This window comes from Engystomops pustulosus, chromosome 6 (genome assembly GCF_040894005.1).
Source record: "Engystomops pustulosus chromosome 6, aEngPut4.maternal, whole genome shotgun sequence".
In the NCBI taxonomy this organism is placed as follows: domain Eukaryota; kingdom Metazoa; phylum Chordata; class Amphibia; order Anura; family Leptodactylidae; genus Engystomops; species Engystomops pustulosus.
In genome coordinates, this window is record NC_092416.1 from 121,673,924 (window position 1) to 121,691,877 (window position 17,954).

Consider the following 17,954-nt stretch of genomic DNA (forward strand, 5'->3'; position numbering starts at 1 on the left):
GCGTAACTGTAAAGCTATAGTGATTTTACCAAGTTATTATATGTGATTCCCCCTTGGAAAAACAGAACAATACCCATTTTGTGCTGCTCGTCCTTTCCAAAGTTATGGCATTTTCTGTTCTGAAGGACGAAAATCTCTCACTTAAGGTAAAGTGTGCGGAGACTAATGTCTGTCAGTCTATGCCCTCAAGAAGAGGCCAGTTAGCTTGCCCACAGATCCCATGGTGGCTTCTGTTCTCTCTCAAAGTAATTTAGCATTAAATTACAGGATGTATATAGTGACCAGACTGGCAGCTTCCATGACATGGAGGAGCAGGGAACATGAAATGCGTGGTAGAAATTATTAGTAGTCTATAACCTGTGCTGTGTGAGCAGTAAGGGTTAATAGCTTATCTGGACAGAGCTGATAAGTTGGGGAAAGGGAGCAGCATGAAGAGGTGAGACGGTGAAAGTTCAGTAGAATCAGTCTGGGATGGAGGAGCTATTCTATGCAGGAGACATCTGCATACACATCCAGCTATGCTGCATTCACTGTCACATAACCTCATCCTTTGTGAGCAGGAAGCAGCAGCTCCTCCCCAGCGATGAATCCGATCAGAAACAAAGTGTAAACAAAGTACAGATTCATAAGGCTTGTCAGCATATGGAGAGGAGGCAGCCATTGCAGCAATGCGGTAAGTTGAGGGGTATAGCAAGGAAACTATTGAATATAGATAAAGATAATAGGTAAAGTTGTTTTACATCCCAAGAGCTATTGATGAGGGAAAAACCTTTATAGTTAGTCATTAAGCTAAGTGTTGCTATTAACCCCTTAAGGGCTCTCCACCTTCAAAAATCAATAACTTTATAATTTTTCTGTGTACGAGCCTGTGTGAGGACTTATTTTTTGTGTAACAAATTTTACTTCTGAGTGACTTCTTTCATTATTCCATGCCGTGTACTGGGAAACTGGAAAAAAAAATTCCAAATGTGTTGAAATTGCCAAAAACCCCCAAGCATTTCCATCACTTTCGTGTGGGCTCAGTTTTCACTTTGTGCTCCAACTACCACCTCTGTTTTATTCTTTTGTTCAATACAAGGGTGAAGGGGTTAATGTCATTGAGTTTTGTTTTATTCATTTATTTATAGCAGCATGGGTTTTAGTATCAGATGTTCATATTCCCAGAATAACACTTGAACATAAATCAAGCATTGTGTTTTGAAAATGGAAAATGAACATTTTAAAATAAACAGCAAACTAGCACCATGTGTTTCACAGTCCTCAAGGAACGCCACTCGAAAGTTGCCTACAAGACCCAAATTGAACATAAGCACCAGCACTTCATTCATTTGGCTCCCCCATTCTTATGATCACTGGGGATGTGCCATAGAAAAATCACTATTATTTTGGCCTATTACCCACAGCAAGTTGGAGGCATCCACCTCAACACTCAGCAAGCAGAACGGAAATGACATGCCAATTTAGGTTTTGGTTGCTGAGCGTTCAGACTGGATGTTCCTGCACACAATGCAAGTAGCACGCATCAAACTCGCTTGTGGACAATAGACCTAGGAGTTAGTAGGGTGGGGAAAATTGGGAGCAAAGGAGCCAAACTTGAGTAGAATTAACCTCTTGGAAACTACCCATAGTACATATACATCCTGAAGAGGTTATATGGGGTATTCTCATTTGTGTATTTACAATTAATTGATCTGAATTTCCCATAAATGTAAGCATGTTGTCCTTTAGAAACGAAATAGCTGTCCTTGGACACAACCATTTCAGCCACCTTAGCCAGTTTGAACACTTAATTAAAGGTTTGTACCGTAATATATATATATATATATATATATATATATATATATATATATATACACACACACACACACATACCGTATATACCGGCGTATAAGACGACTTTTGAAGACAGAAAAATCTTCTGTCTTCTCTGGGGTCGTCTTATACGCCGGTAATCATCTTATACGGCGGGTCCCGGTGCATGGAGAGGGCTCACGGGCTGAGCCCTCTCCATAGCCGGTAAGTCTTTGCTGCATATTGCAGCAAAGGCTTACCGGTAACACCCGCGATCGGTGCTAGCACCGATCGCGGGTGTTTGCACAGCGATGGCTGCCGGCAGCCTCCAAAAGACATCGGAGTGCATACTCACCCTCCGTTGGCCCCGATGTCCGCGCGGATCGTCTTCCGCGCAGTCTTCTTTCTTCTGCTGGGCGCCGCCATGCTTTTCCCCCGGGCGGCGCCTAGTATGATGTCAGCAGCGGCGCGTCATACTAGGCGGCGCCCGGCACGAAGTTAGTGAAGACGGGCGCCAAAGCCAGAAGAGGACCCACGCGGACATCGGGGGAGCAGCGCTGCAGGTCGGGGCCACCGGAGGGTGAGTATATAAGTTTATTATTTTCTATTAATGCTGGGCTGGCTGTATACTACTGGGGGCAGTGCTGTAATGGTAATGTTGTTGTTGTATGCCTTATGTTTATGAGCGACAGTTTTCCTGCTATATACCTGCATGTCATAAGAATTTACATTAAAAAAAGGACCCTGTTAAATTCAAATTTTTTTTTTTTTTAATTTTTACCGGTGTTTTGTATGCGTTAGAAAAGGGGTAGTCTTATACGGCGAATATATCTTAAACTCTATATTTTAAACAGGAAAGTAGGGGGGTCGTCTTATACACCAGGTCGTCTTATACGCCGGAATATACGAGATATAGATATATATATCTCAAACATGAGGTACCCAATTATAACAAAATACTGGGAAAACCTATTGACTCAATTGTAAGCCTAGGGTGCGAAATGCATTGGTCATAGCCTCCTGCCAGCCCCTGTGCCACCAGTAGGTCAACCCTACATCGATCTTTTATATATTTTTACACTGTACTCACCTTTGACGTCCACCACAGGTCTTCTTTTTGCTTTGGGTACTTATGTGGGTGCTGGCCTTGCACAGAAAGAAAGAAGAGGACCATGGATTGTTGGAAAGGAAGTACAGTTTTACATATATATATCTCTAGTACAAGTTGAGTTAGGTTTTTTCAGCACATTTATTGTGCTGAAAAACCTCTTATACTTGAGTATATACATTAAATTAAAGGTTAATACCTAGACGAGAATAGCCTTTTAAAGTTACTTGGAGAAAGCCATTAGATTGTACGCTCTCCATGTAGGCCAGATATGCCGCTAACTACCATGATTGGTGGCAGCAACAATTGTGGCAGTTAACCTGTTAGGTGCCATTGTCAAAGACAAGCATTTCCCCTGAACGGAAGCTTCACACGGCACTTCCATGTTTTGGCCAGTCTTACAGCAAAATGTTCTGGGAAAAAAAAAAAAAAAAAAAAAAAAAAAAAAAGCAAACATCTTGTCATTTTTTTTTTACATTTCGTACAGCTCCATACAACAAAGTATAAAAAAATTAATTTGGAATATGGTGATGCAAAGAAATTCAGGATGTTCATAGTTTGTCCAACCTGCAGCCTGAGTGTATGTACCTCATTTGCCAAGTGGATGACCAATGTGCATACATGTAAGGTTATGCTATGCACCTTGGGGAATAATAATAATCCACATGCAACATATGTCCTTAGGCAGTTAATTTAAAGAAAGTCCCTTGTTGAGAAGGACCTGGGGGTACTAGTAGATCATAAATTGAATAACAGCATGCAATGTCAACCAGCTGCATCTAAAGCTAGTAGGATCTTGTCATGTATCAAAAGTGATAAGGACTCCCAGGATAGGGATGTAATGTTACCACTGTACAAGGCATTATGCCTTTCCATTTCTGGGCTCCAGTTCATAAAAAGGATGTCCTGGAGGTGGAAAGGGTACAACTGAGAGCCACAAAAATGATAAGGGGTATTGAGGGTCTCAGTTATGAGGAAAGAGTAAACTACTACATTTATTTTGTCTTGAAAAGAGACATGATGGTCCATGCAAAAATATGGTGAAAGAAGTTCCAGGTTAAGTCAAATCACAAGACAAGGTGGCACTGTCTGTCTTGAGAAAACATGGTTTAATCACCAAGGGAGACAAAGCTACTTTACTGTAATAACTATAAATCTGTGGAATAGCCTGCCTGAGGCGCTGGTCACAGTAGGGACAGCAGAGAGCTTCAAGAAGGGGCTAGATGCCTTTTTACATCTAAATAACATGTTTATATAGAATAGTTTCCCTTAAATCTCTTCCTCATAATTCTTTCCCTTCCATGGTTGAACTTTATGGACATGCATCTTTTATCACCCATATAAACTATGTAACTATTCAGAAGCAAATGAACTAAATAAATTACCTACATAATAAAGGGTATGGGTTATGTAGAATGCAAAGCCCATTAACAAAAAAGCAGTTTCACCATTTTCTAATTCCACCACTTTCTAAATCCCTCCCCAACAGAATAAATTGGCATTACTAGTAACTGACACAGCTCTGTAAATTTAAAATAAAAACCGCTTAAGGCTTGTCGAATGTGGTGGGTAAAAAAAAATGGAAATGCAAAAACAGTATGGTTCAAGAAAAACCATCCATAAAAGTGCACAACACCTGTCCATAGTTGTGGCAGTAGCTACAAAGGAGCATGATGCAATACCAGACACAATCTGGACAAGTGTGGTTACATCTACAGATTTTCTGGAAACACCTATTATAGAGGAGTGCCAAAAACATCACTTTAAAGTTCAAACTTCAAGGCTCACAAAGAATAAAAAATGGAAGCAAAGTTCACTCTTGAAATACAGAAGTTTTATTTAGAAATGGCTTAAAGTAGAAAAACTTGACAAAGAATGAACAGAGGAGAAGGAGTCAGAAAAAAATAAAAATTATGGGACTAAATTTTGAGAAAACAGGGGGGGAAAAAAAAAAAATTATCAAGAATTAAAGAATCCTAAAAGGCCACAAGAGAGACAGAAAGTGTAGCACTGCAAAGTGTGTAATGGCTTGCTACCAAGACAACACTGGCTCGAACCTTCCAACTTATTTTCGTTTCATGCATTACACATTACTTTTTGTTATCCAATAGAATGTAAACAGAAATAACCAAACCTTCTGTTCCCCCCCAGCCCCACCCCGGAGTGAAGAACCCAGTGATCAAGAGGATACAGCAGATACATACAACACATTGAGTTATTAAATAATATGTTGGCAAATAAAGTTAAGAAAAAAAAAAAAAAAAGCGATGAGGGAGTTATAGAGGGAGGCTTCTGAAAATCCCAAAATGTATTACAAAGCCTCAGTAAAAATTATCTACCCATTTTCTTCAGGATACATATATATAATTTATTTTGATACCTGCACCACCCTCAAAAGACTGCCAATGGGGTCTGCATGCAACAATGCCATCTGAAGTAGAGAGCAATAGGATGCAAGAGGTAGAGGCAGCCACATAAACCCAATCCCCTCAGCATCTAAGAGCGGTGAGGGAGGGGGAACTGTCTCACTACTTTTCCAAGCATGAAACAATTAAGAATGTACGCCCGCTTCATGACAAACGCACAACTTGCTCGGGGAGCCGGGTTCTAGTGTCGTGGGCTTTGATATGAAAGCAAGTGTAAACTTTTTAAGGCATTTTCAGCTCCTACTTACTAAATCTCATTACAACAAACACAAGACATCTGCTATGGCATTTTCTGATGCATTTCCCGTCTCTATGCTGCATATAGCAACAATCAGTTTAAAACATTCTTTTTAGCAACATATGAACCTTTTCAACCTTCTCAAAGTCCTCAAAACGTCCTTTTAAGAACGTAAAAAAAAAATACATTAATACTTTTCTGTGCTACAAAATGAGACATCTCCAAGGTTAAACCACTGTAAAATGAGTGAAACTTTGGCAAAGTACACTTTCAAAAAGTGAGGTGCTGAGCCAGCCCTCTGAGAATAAAAGGGATATTTTACAGTTAAGCACATGATTTGGGAGGGAAACAAAGAAAAAAAAAACGAATCAAAAATGACTGCATTGTAGGAGGGTGCCATTAATATTCTTCCTGGTCTTCTGGGGGTGCACCTTCATCTGGTATCACAAAGCCCTCCTGAAAGAGAAAAATTACAATGCTTAGCAATCCCTTGTGAACACAATGATGATGATTGATCAGCATGCAGCAGGAGCTACTTTTCTGTTATGCTGTAACAAGCCATTGGCATAGTAGATAAGGGTGAAGACACAGGGTCTAACCTAAAATTATGAAGTGTTGATAGAGCCAAACAATAAATAAAACCAAAAGCACAAAACCACACATTAGGAAGATATCAATTGGCCCAAAGTAGGGGAAAAAAAAAAAAATAAAGAAAAAAAAATAAAAAATCAGGCCATAAGAATCTAAAAGAGCAGATCCTTTTAGAGGGGAGCACACCAGTATGTCAGCGTGGTTGGTTTACAATCTTTAAACCTGGTGGTAACTTTCAATGACAAATAGAAAAAATTCATGGTTCAAGATCCAATCTCTAGAATCTAGTTCCCTTTGTAAGTGATATTTTTGCTTTCAAAATTGCCATTACGGCCCCTCAAACTTTTCCAGTCTCTCTCGCTGCTCATACAGCAAGGAATCCCTACCTACTGTGAAAGAGTCTTTCCGCTACATTACTTATGCCATGGTGAAATATTGAGATGTAAAAGGTTAGGAAAATCTTTGCATTGTTATTAAAGGGGTTGTCTAGAATTGTACACTGATGACTTCTCAGGATAAGCCATCAATATCAATAGAGAAAGAAAAACGGGTTGTCCAGCATCCAGGCAATGAGAGTGGCTTGTGAATTCATTTATTGAATATTCTTTAAAATCATAAAGACGTCTAAAACATAATCAAACTGACGCGTTTCGGACTAACATCAGTCCTTAGTCGTAGCCTAGTGATACGTTCAAGCACAAGGTGGGTGAACCAGAAATGTGACGTTGCATCACATGATAGATGTCACAAGCCACTCTCATTGCCTGGATGCTGGACAACCCGTTTTTCTTTCTCTGAAGTTATTGCTGGTCCCCGCTCAGCACGTCCGAGCAACGGCCTTAAAGCACAGCGGACATCTTAAAGGGGTGAGCTGAAGAATTATTTTCTCTTTTGTTACATCAATATCAATGTACATGCTCAGCCTAAGAGACCATGGAGCCAGTACCACATTGTGTTGTGCAGGGGTCAGATCTTCAGCTTTACTTCTATCACATCAATAGGTGAGAAGATGTAAAAGTGCTGGGCTACTACACATAGCAACTTGCTTCCAGCACAAATGCCTGAGGATACACCACATGGCCAAACAATACCAGATATATTATGCATTTTGTGCTGTTGATGTAGTTAAAATCTAAAACTAGACATGAGGATGGGTAGAACTCACATCTGTGGCATAAAGAATCTCTATGATTCTCTGCAGGACAGGGTCACTTTCTCCTTCATTCTCTTGACAGATGAGTTCGATATTCCTTAGCTTGCCAAAATAAAAGTCTCTTTCTTTTTCCAAGTCTTCAACAGTTATTTTCAGGACATTAATCTGAAAAAGTGAACATTTTTATAAAAGCAGCACAAAAACACATTCCCAATGACACCATGAGCTTTAGGTCTTCCCATTTTATGTACAAAGCAGCAAGAGCTAGTCATTGTTAAATACCGTTAAAACAAATGCAGATTTTCTGGAGAAGGCACAACGGCCTACACAGGAATAATGACACTATGTATTTATGGGTCTCAGCCCTCTTCAACAGCCTCCTCACACACTCCTCATAGAACATGGATAAGGAAAGATTTCCAGTCAACAGATCAGGCTTCTAACTGCTTTTGAAAAGTGAAATCTGAGCTGTGATTGATTGCTATATGCAGCAAAGACTGATGAAAATGGCTTGCCTGTTATGGCCAAAGAATCATTTTTCCATAGGCCATTAATGAGTAAATTCCCCTACCTGCTGAATCAGCTCTGCAGACTCCTCCTCGCCATTGCCAATACCAGCAGGCCTCCTGCCAACTCCCTGGGCAGGTTTGTTGGTTACTGCAGTCCTCTGGGCCTGTACGGCTCTCTGTGGAGCTGAGAGAAAAAAAAAAAACATTCACAAGTCATACAAACATCCAGCTGCAGGAATATACAGTGAAAGGGTGCTGCAAAACCACCGTTACCCACAGCCTGATGTGAGACAACCAAAAAAAAAAAAAAAAAAAAAAAAAAAAGGTGCGCCCCTCTCCCCCACACAGACATGTACCAATTCTGGCCATTTTCCTTATCTCTTCTGTCTTTGTTGGCTTTACATCAGCAGAATCATCTGGAAAAGTTACAGTATTTACCAAATCACGAAACCCCCCCAAAAGGACACTGCATAACAATTCAGTACTGTCAAGGTTTACATGACAACAGGTCTTTCATTGGCTATGTCCTTATAGCTTTAACTGTGCGGTCTAGCGGGGGGCTGATCACACATACAATAAAGCAGCTGTGTGAAACCACTTCAAACAGAAAAGCACAACAGCCAATACCTGAATTTGTAGATCCTATTGGCTTCTTCGGTTTGTTCATGACTGGAGTAGGGAGAATTGGGGCAGGGGCAGACTCTTGTCCTTGTCGAGCAGCAACTGGATCATAGTCCTTTCCATCGTAGTTTGCATCAAAAAATTTCTTGAACCATTGCACAAATTCAAAGTTGTCCTGGAATTTTCCTTTCACCAATTTGTCCACTGGAATGATCTGCAAGAATTTTTTTAAAATCCTGTTCCATAAACTGGCATTGATAAAACATCACCAAAAAACAACATGAAGTGGGACAACATGAGTGCACTGCAAGTGCCAGGATTCCCCTTCTCTTACACCCCTTCCTCAAAGTTTTATTATACTGTATTTAAACAACCTGGACATGTTGGCGCTTGGTCAGGTTATACCTTATATTTAGATTGTCTTTCCAATTGCTTGGGGACCCTGCAGTCAAGGGACTGAAATCTTAGGCTTCATTCACAACATATGGCAAAAATTTGGTAAAATGACATGACAGGAAGTTCCCCCACATGTGCCTATAACATGGGGCACAGACATATTACGCTGTATGCGCACACAGTGGTACATTGCCTGGTGCCTTCTACTCTCACTGAATGCCGAGAGATGAGGGAACATCAAAGTATGGGGTGTTTTTCCTTATATGGATAGTGAAAACACTAGGGAACCTCCCCAAGCATAGACCAGAGGGATGCAGTACTGCTGCATCTGTCACCCATAGACTTCAATGGCCTCTGCCTTGTGTATGCATTGCTCTGCTGGTGTGGGCAGGATGAAAAGTCGAAACTTACTGCATCTTTCCATCCTGCTTTTTAATACAACATATACTGTGCAGATGGAATCAGACACTTAAAGGGCACCTACCACCCCAATTCTACCTATAAAGGTAGAAGGGGTGGTAGGTGGATGGATGGGATGTGAGGATAGCCCTTTTTTGGGCTAATCCTCACGTCCCGGGTGTCTTTTACAAAACTTTATTACATCTATATGCAAAATTTTGCAGGATTAAGGATTGTAAACCAAGCACACCGACATACCTGTGTGGATTTGCACTTCAAGATTCTTATGCTTTTTAAGAGATAAAGGTTTTAAAAATTATGCCAATGAGCCGGAGGAGCTCCGTTGACATCTATAGAGCCGGAGCCGCTCAGGTTCATTGGCATAATTGTTAAAACCTCTTTCATAAAAACAACGTCCTAAGAAGCTATATGAAGAGCAGATCCTGCCAGAGGGGCTGCACAACAGTATGTCAGTGTGCTTGGTTTATAATCCTTCATCCTGGTGATAGATGTCCTTAAAGTATTCTTTTGATATTTGGAATAGTAACATTTCAACAAAGTATCATTCTCAAATCAATGCTACTTCCAAGCCATACAAAGGTCACACTGCACTCACTTTGTCTACACCCATCTTCTTGAAACCGGCTTGTAGCACTTTGAAGTTCTGGATATACTCATGTTCAAGTTTGGCTTGAAATTTCACTTTCTTTAATACAACTGATCCAGGAAACAACATATCCATAAACTGACAATATACACTTCCTGTCAAGAGAAAGTTTGATCATTATTAGTCGTAAACCAACAAAAGCATCACTGAACAAACAGTTAGCATTTATTAGGCTATATACACCCAGTGTCTAAGAAGAGAAATATTAAAAAGAATTATAATTTTTTTTAAAAAAAGGGAAGTCCTTCAGAAGTTTAGACAACAAAAACTAACTTATTCAGCACCTGCTGGGTCTCAATCTGAGAAACTTTCTGCTCTTTGTATTGCAATGCATACAGCCCTTCACCTCTACCCCGAGTTTCTGCTCTAGTATCAAACCAGAAGCCTGGTAAAGTTCTTACTCTTAGCAGGAGGTAATGCTTTTCAGTGAGAAGAACAGAAAGCTCTATAAACTGAAAGAGCCACCCAACGCACCAGCAAACCTGGAACAGAACTTCATGTTTTAAAAGTGGTATGGTCATATCTGTTAACAGGTTACCTTCATCAAAATATAAACTATCTTATGGTAAAAGAAACACCTATCAAACGATCGAGTGATTGCAAAGAATTATGGCCAACGGATTTCAGAGTCTATGGTCTGGCAAGCTAGAATTTACAGTCTAGTAAGCCTATCGGAAGCCTAGAACTTGAGCTTTATGGTACAATATTAAAGATAAGAATTTCATCTTTCAAATGCATCTGTGGTTATGCAACTCTCTGAACTATAATCCTAAATGGACAGAGGAGATTCCCATGTGTAATATGTTCCAGATGCTCTTCGCTGCTCATCTGCACAAAAATTTTGTAGGCGATTCTGTATAAGTAAACAGAAGTTTTATCCCCCTACATGAGGGTGCTGGTAGTTGAGTGGGGGGAGAAAGCTGGTAACCATATTTTTTCAATAAATGAATGATACGTTCCCAACAATACATTGTCTGTTTTCATCCAATTTCAGTAGAAATGAGCGCAACAGATTTTTGTTTACTTACTGAAATAATTTTTGCCACAGAATAAAGTTGTAAGGGCCCCGTGTATTGCCTCCAATCATAACAGGTACAACTCCAAGGGCGCAGCAAGATACACTTTTTGTGCTTCTATTTAATTATCTTAAATCAACCATTTTTGTCTGTTTACAAGGCTGTTCGCGTGGAACAAATTGATCCAATTAATATCCCATGAAAAGTTATCCAGGGGAGAAGGGGTCATATTCTTGTGGGCTGTGCCAGCACTTTATGTTAATGATGGGTGCCTTTTATGTAATAGAGGTCTTAGTTTTTGAGGCTTCTCCTTACAAGGTTAACTATACAGCTAAGGAAGGTGTCAATAAAAGGTTAAGAGCATGTTACATAGAAGGGCATTAGAGGAGAGAATTACAACTCCTACATTTACAGTACAGCACTAGTTTCCTCTGGAATTAACACTGATCCCGCAGCCACAACTTTCCAAGGCAGAGATCTACCCCTCATGTGGGGACATTAAACTTTTTGATTTGACAACTTCCCCTCTAAAAAGGAACTGGCATACTAGGCACTGTACAGCCCTTTGAGCACCTTGCAGATCAAAAAAAAATAAAAAGTTAGAGGTAGAATGTTAAAGGGAAAGGGGAGTAAAATAAAACGTGGCCTTCATAGTAGAAATATCAATTGAAAAGTCTTTCACAGAACACATTTGTAGAAGTTTGCCACCTCCAAATTGGTCCATATGAGCTGCACCAGGGGTGAGGTCATGTCAACCAGTCCACCAGTTTTATTCACCCGATTCAGTATTTGCGTGCAAATAAAATATATTGCAGAGAAATAGGATTGGCATGTCCATAAATCTCATAAAGTTCCATACACAATGCAGGTTTTACTTGTTCAGCAATGAGAGCTGGCCGACTCTTACAGCTGCACCATACAGGTCTTTGCTCAGAGCTAGAATCCATGGGTTAACTGTTTAATTTTTATATACTTGTGGTAATGATTCAGTTAAAAATAAGCCACAACTGCACTTTCATATGGACATGTACAGGCAACTACACAAACCCAAACTCCATGCAAAAAAATGTTGCACAATGTACTTCATTGCAAGACCTGAGGAATGATAAATTGGCCCTATAGCAACAAAGTAGTTAACTACTGGCATTGAAGGGTCCGCTGAAGGCAGACACAATGACCATGGTTACCGAGCAACAACTTGGAAGCTAAACAGGAGAATGCTACAGAGCTACACTTAGCCTTGGAGGCAAGAAGCAATCCAACCTTCCAGTGCAGTGTTATACATTTATTATGTATTGCACATAGCCCATACATGGAATGGAGTAGCACTTTAAAGGAAACCTACCATTTAGAATGGCAGGGGTAAGCTGTAAGTACCGAGCACCAGTCTGGGTGAGCTGGTGCCGGTACTTACTTTCGTTAGTGTTATAAACCGCGTTATCGCGGTTTTAACACTTTTTAAACTTTACAGCAGGAGACGCTTCGGCGCTGCGCGCGACTGTGGTGCGCAGCATCTTCGGTATTTCCTATGTAGGCGCGCGCATGCAGCGCCGAAGCCTCTCCTGCTCTAAAGTTTAAAAAGTGTTAAAACCGCGATATATAAAACACTAACGAAAGTAAGTACCGGCACCAGCTCACCCTGAGCTGGTGCTCGGTACTTACAGCTTACCCCTGCCATTCTAAATGGTAGGTTTCCTTTAAAGCACCTATTAGTTAAAGGGATATTCTCATCTGGGAATTCAGATTCAGTTTCATTAATCTGCCATATATGAACATTTCTTCAATTAAAGGTTATTTAAAAAAAAAAAAAAAAAAAGTTCCTGTGCGAAGATAATTTCTCATAAATGTAGTGATATGGTCCTTTAGAAACAAGACTGTGTCCTTGGATACGGCCACCATTGCTGGAGAGATTGCACAAGGAAACAAAAAGTTTCTGAATATTAAATGTCCAAGGTGCTACAGCCGTCCTGTGGTAATGAACGCTGTATCCAGGTGGTCAGGCAGAGCTCAATAGTGCATGTCTGGCCAGCGCTGCCAAAATGTGAGGTGGTTGTATCTGGGGAAGCTATCTCGTTTCTAAGGGACAACATGGATACATTTATAAGAACTTTTTTTTTTAATAACATCCAATTGAAGAAATGAATTTAATTAAATGTGAATGCCCAAATGGGAAAACCCCTTTAATCTAATAGTTTCCAACTGAATTTTCTGGCTCAAGGACGAATTCACGCCCCCCCTTTTCCAGAGGCCATGCCCCGATTTTGGACAAGCTGAAAAACTTCTCAAAAATGGTTTAATGCCTTAAAGGAAACCTACCACTTGAAGTGGCAGGTTTCTGATGGAAATACCGGGCACCAGCTCAGGGTGAGCTGGTGCCGGAGCTTATTTTTGTTAGTGTTTTAAACCGCGATACCGCAGTTTAAAACAGTAACAAAAATAAGCTCCGGCACCAGCTCACCCTGAGCTGGTGCCCGGTATTTCCATCAGAAACCTGCCGCTACAAGTGGTAGGTTTCCTTTAAAGGAAAACTACCACCACGGGTCTACCTATTAAGAAGTAGATCCCATGGTAGGAGCATCTATTGTACGCAAGGATAGCCCTTATTAGGGCTAATCTTTTGCTCCACTATATCTTTTATCAGGGAATATGCAAATTTTCTAAAGAGGCTACTGGGGTGTGGAGTAGCCGGTGCTGAGGGTACACGGCACAGCTACTCCATGCACCAGTAGAGTCTCTGAGATCCTCCTACCAGATAGCTTTAACGCGCAGCTCTTCACCGCAAAACCGGAGTTCTGTGAATGCACAATCTCGGCCCCGAAGCCTGAGCTACTGCGCATGCACAGAACTCCCTTTTCGAGGACAAGTGTGCACAGCTCCTCGTAGCTGTGCGCTGAAGCCATCTGGTAGGAGGATCAAAGAGGCTACTGGGGCGTGGAGTAGCCGTTTCGTGTAGCCTCAGCTACAGCCACTCCAAGTCCCAGTAGCCTCTTTAGAAAATTTGCATATAGTGGAGTAAAGGATTAGCCCTAAAAAGGGCTATCCTTACATAAAATAGATGCACGTACCTCAATAAGTAGATCCGTGGTGGTAGGTTTCTATTAATAAAATGGCACAAACCATTTCAAGTGAAAAATTACTCCAGAATTCTGGTGTAGACAGGTTGATAAATCTCCCCCAATGGCTTGAGAGACTGGATTTTTTTCAGGTCACATCTCTATTATCTACATCAGTTATTATCCAAGTACATGCATGGGGACTACACACCTATTAGGTATAATGGAAAGATTTGCACCTGTTCTGTGCATTTAAAGCTTCTGACTTGGGCTTGAAGTAAAGGCCGGTTCACCAGTCTCAGGCAGCAATTTTATTTTAGTCAAACTTTTACAGGAAAGCTAAAGTTAATGCCCAAACAAAATGTCAAATTGCACATTTTGGTTCACAAACAGGAAATTGCTGGCACCCCAGTAACTGGCTAGGGGTGCACGTGGTGGTTATGGCAGAATTTGAACATGTTTCTGCTGGAACAATCCCTTCACTAAACCCAGAAGTCTGTATTCACTGCAAGCAGTAACCAGTAAGGAATATCTGTTAGGAACTTACCAGAACACAGGTGCTCAATCTTTGTCAGGTTGAGTTGTAAGGACTCATTTATCCAAGCAAGCATGTCATGACGACTTAGATTGTCACTTGTTACGGACGTGGAATAAACATTAACTGCCATTGTTCTAAAAGGAAGACAAACAAGAACAGAATGAAGTACAGCACTACCTGGCATCTGAGATCATAATGCACATCATTCCCTGCAGTCAGCCTCCTCATGACAACACCTTCAGACAGATTTTGCTGCTTGTCGAACTTGAGCTTTCAAAAGATCATAACAGTCAAGAGCCTAACCCCTAGTGATTGTCAGCAGAAATTGACCTAATAAACCATTACCAGTATAAGCTCAAGCAGCTCAATACCTTCCAGATTTTGTTTTTTTCTTCAACTTTGATATGCAATGTAAAATATTTGTAAAAAGTCAGAGTCAAGTCAAGCTTTTCCCACTTCACAATACCCCATTCACTGTAATTGACATCATGAAGCTGGAAACCAACCATTATGAATCTACCGACTAAGGTGGCAGGTTCCTGTAATGTATTCTAGTCCAATCCTTTTTTTATTTTTATGCAGCTGCGTGCACTCGTCTGAGATCCCGGAGTACTGTGCATGTGAAGTAGCCAGAGCTACTGCGCTACATTGCTGTACTCCCCCACCCACATGACTAAATACACTAATTTAAATCTCACTTGAAAATCAATTTTATGGGTGATACCACCTCTATGGATCATGAAACAAACAGTTAAGATGCTTCGCAAAAAATTGGTAACGGTTTAGAAGATAAATTTTTGCTGAAAGGTTCCCTTTAAGTGCTGAGGTGTTGACGGCTGGAAGTCCAAATATTGCAAACAGAATATGAATACCAAAATATTTCCATGTCCCCATCCAGTCTATTAATTAACAGCTTATACTCTGAGGCCATCTGCACACCAGGGGTATTTACTTAGAGGCAATACCACAAGCAACAGAAACCAGCATAAAAAGCAGAAACCCTCTTTAAAATGGCATCAAGGTGATCGTAGGCTTCCATGTCTGAGGAGCGATATTAAGGATATCTAACAAATAAATTACATGAATATCGCCATCTGAAGTGCTATAGTTGCCAGAATAAATGTGAAAAGAAAGAAGACATGTCTTGTCAATTAGGGACCCTAAACCCAACTACAGATCATAATGCCCTGTGGTTTAAGGACCCAATATATATATCGCCCCATGTAAGGGCTGTACGTGGCCAAATTTTTTATTTTAAATTTATCTTTTACGCTAACCTAGATGCGAGTACGATGACACACATCGGACTCACATCTTCAGATCCCATGCTTCACTCGCCGCAAAGTGCAGGTGCCGAGGGAAGTATAACGTATCACAATAACGGGTTCCCTTTAAATGGGCATTCCAGGATTTCTTTTTCTATTGATTAACTATGCCTAGGGTATCAGGATCATGAAGTATCATGAATATCAATTTCAGATTTTTGGGGTAGTCCACTCAGCACCCCTTCCTACCAACTGTTCCTTCCTAACAGCAGTATTTAGACAAGTGTTGTGGATTCTGTACAATCGACCAGGAAAACCATGCATTGCATATATGCTCCGTGTGTGGGACCAAGCTGTATACAGGCCATGAAAAAACTGGCCTTTGAAAAAGCAAGGCTCCAAGGAGAATAGGACATCTGAGGATAATAGTGGAAAGGCAATGGGGGTCGGATGGTGAAAGGGAGCAAACAACAGGTAGAGGGAAAATGTTAGTGGGAATTTAATGGTCCAGTTACATGTGGCAGACCGTAGGTGAGGTATAGTGAAAATACAGATAAAGAGGGGGCATATATAGTGTGATGTAACTGTGGATGGTGGAATATGAGCATATACATAATGGGGTAATGAAAGGTAATGGAGGGATATATATCAGGTCACGCAGAATGTAATAAGTTCCTGGGTTAGGTACAACTTCAGTTCTTTACATTTTTATTAGGTTAAATTTGCATGCAAGTCAGAAGTCCTATGCCTTATAGTTTTAGCTGCAGACAAAGATTTATTTATTTTTTTGTCCCAGTTACAAATTTTTTAAATTTTTTGCAGTAAGACGCAGGGGGCGCTGGACGGGCACGGCTTAAGGGTAGGCCATGAGGGGTTACACAGGCCTTCCAGACCCCTTAAGTCACGCAGCGGATAGACTGTAAGGTGAGGGGTAACGAGTAGGTGAAGATAAGAGCCATAGTGGAGGTGGTAATAACGGGCACCTACTGGGCGAGGTGGGGTGAAGAGAGCGGGGCAGAGGCAGACATGTTATAGGAGAGGGCTGTGTGACAAGGCGCTATCGCTGTAATAAGAGAAGGACGTGAGGTGAAACTCCCGCTGCTAATCACGGGACACATCGTATGGACGCCACCTACCGCTCCTACCGTCTGCCGCCTATACCTCAACCTCTCTCCCGCCGCTGCCGTTACCTTTTTCTGTGTCGTTCAAACCGGCCTCACCCGTGCTGATGTCACACGCCTGTAGAAGAACGTGCCGTGCGAGGTGACGTCACCTTATGAATAATTTATACGTCGCACTGTTGCTAGGTGACGCTTTGTCTGGAGCTGAGCAAAACCACACCTATGCAACATGTGATTCGGGTGGGAGGAAGCGACCTCTACAGTAAAGACGTCATTTCCCGGTCTCGACCTTCGTAACCATTTTCCCGAAGAGTCACCCTTATAATACAACGGGGTTTAGTCTGCGGGAAAATGGCGGTCCTCACATGTAGCACTGAAACGACTGGAGACAGTGTTGAGGCTGATAATTAGAAGTCGGCCCCTCTCTACTGGCTACGTGTGCCGGGTTATCTATGACGGTTGACAGGCAGATTCCGGCGGACACTACCGCATTGTAGGGCAGGTGGGCGGAGCCCTGGGTACTGCAGAGTTACGCCTGCCTCCCTGTGTCATACTGCGGAGCTGTACTAACACGTGATGGCCAGAAGGGGCCATACAAAGCCTGCTACCTCACCAGGAGCTGGCTGCACCCTGTTGTAAAAGCCGGATGTAGTACTGTTGTCGCATTGTCTATACATGTCTATGGCTAGAATCATTCCGCTGGTGTCAGTAATCTCGCATGTCCGGTATAAAGCAGGTTACAATGCAGTGGGTAAAAGTTCAGGCTACAGTAGTGTGCTCTATTCACACTACTGCTACTTCCCACCGTTAAAAAAAAGTGAAGGTTTAACGCATCAGTTCAAAATCCCATTGACATCAATGTAAATTATATGTCATCCGTTATGGTCCGTTTTGTAATGGATCCGTTATCCATGCGGTTTTTTTCACCATCGGAGGAAAAGTACTGCAGCCTCCGTCATTTTTACTGGATGGATGACACAAAATTTACATTCATGTCAATGGGATTTCGGGCTGAGGACCTCCCCCTGTGCGCTGGTGTCGCGTTATGGACGGACGCCTAGC

At 41.4% G+C, this 17,954-nt stretch overlaps 1 protein-coding gene across 3 annotated transcripts; it reads right to left on the reverse strand.

Moving 5' to 3' along the window:
• Positions 1-4,711: 4,711 nt before the first annotated feature.
• On the reverse strand, positions 4,712-17,117 carry MAPRE1 (microtubule associated protein RP/EB family member 1). Of its 3 annotated transcripts, none has more exons than XM_072110715.1 (8): positions 16,962-17,117; positions 14,516-14,640; positions 9,849-9,994; positions 8,444-8,651; positions 8,173-8,232; positions 7,879-8,000; positions 7,320-7,472; positions 4,712-6,019 (listed from the first exon to the last, which is right to left on the reverse strand). In XM_072110715.1, the coding sequence occupies exons 2-8, from the start codon at positions 14,634-14,636 to the stop codon at positions 5,963-5,965; spliced, it is 867 nt and encodes a 288-aa protein (XP_071966816.1). In that variant the 5' UTR covers positions 14,637-14,640; positions 16,962-17,117; the 3' UTR covers positions 4,712-5,962. The 3 variants fall into 3 exon arrangements, with proteins under 3 accessions (XP_071966816.1, XP_071966817.1, XP_071966818.1); XM_072110716.1 differs by having other exon boundaries at positions 16,908-17,056; XM_072110717.1 differs by lacking the exon at positions 8,173-8,232 and having other exon boundaries at positions 16,962-17,116.
• Positions 17,118-17,954: the final 837 nt, after the last annotated feature.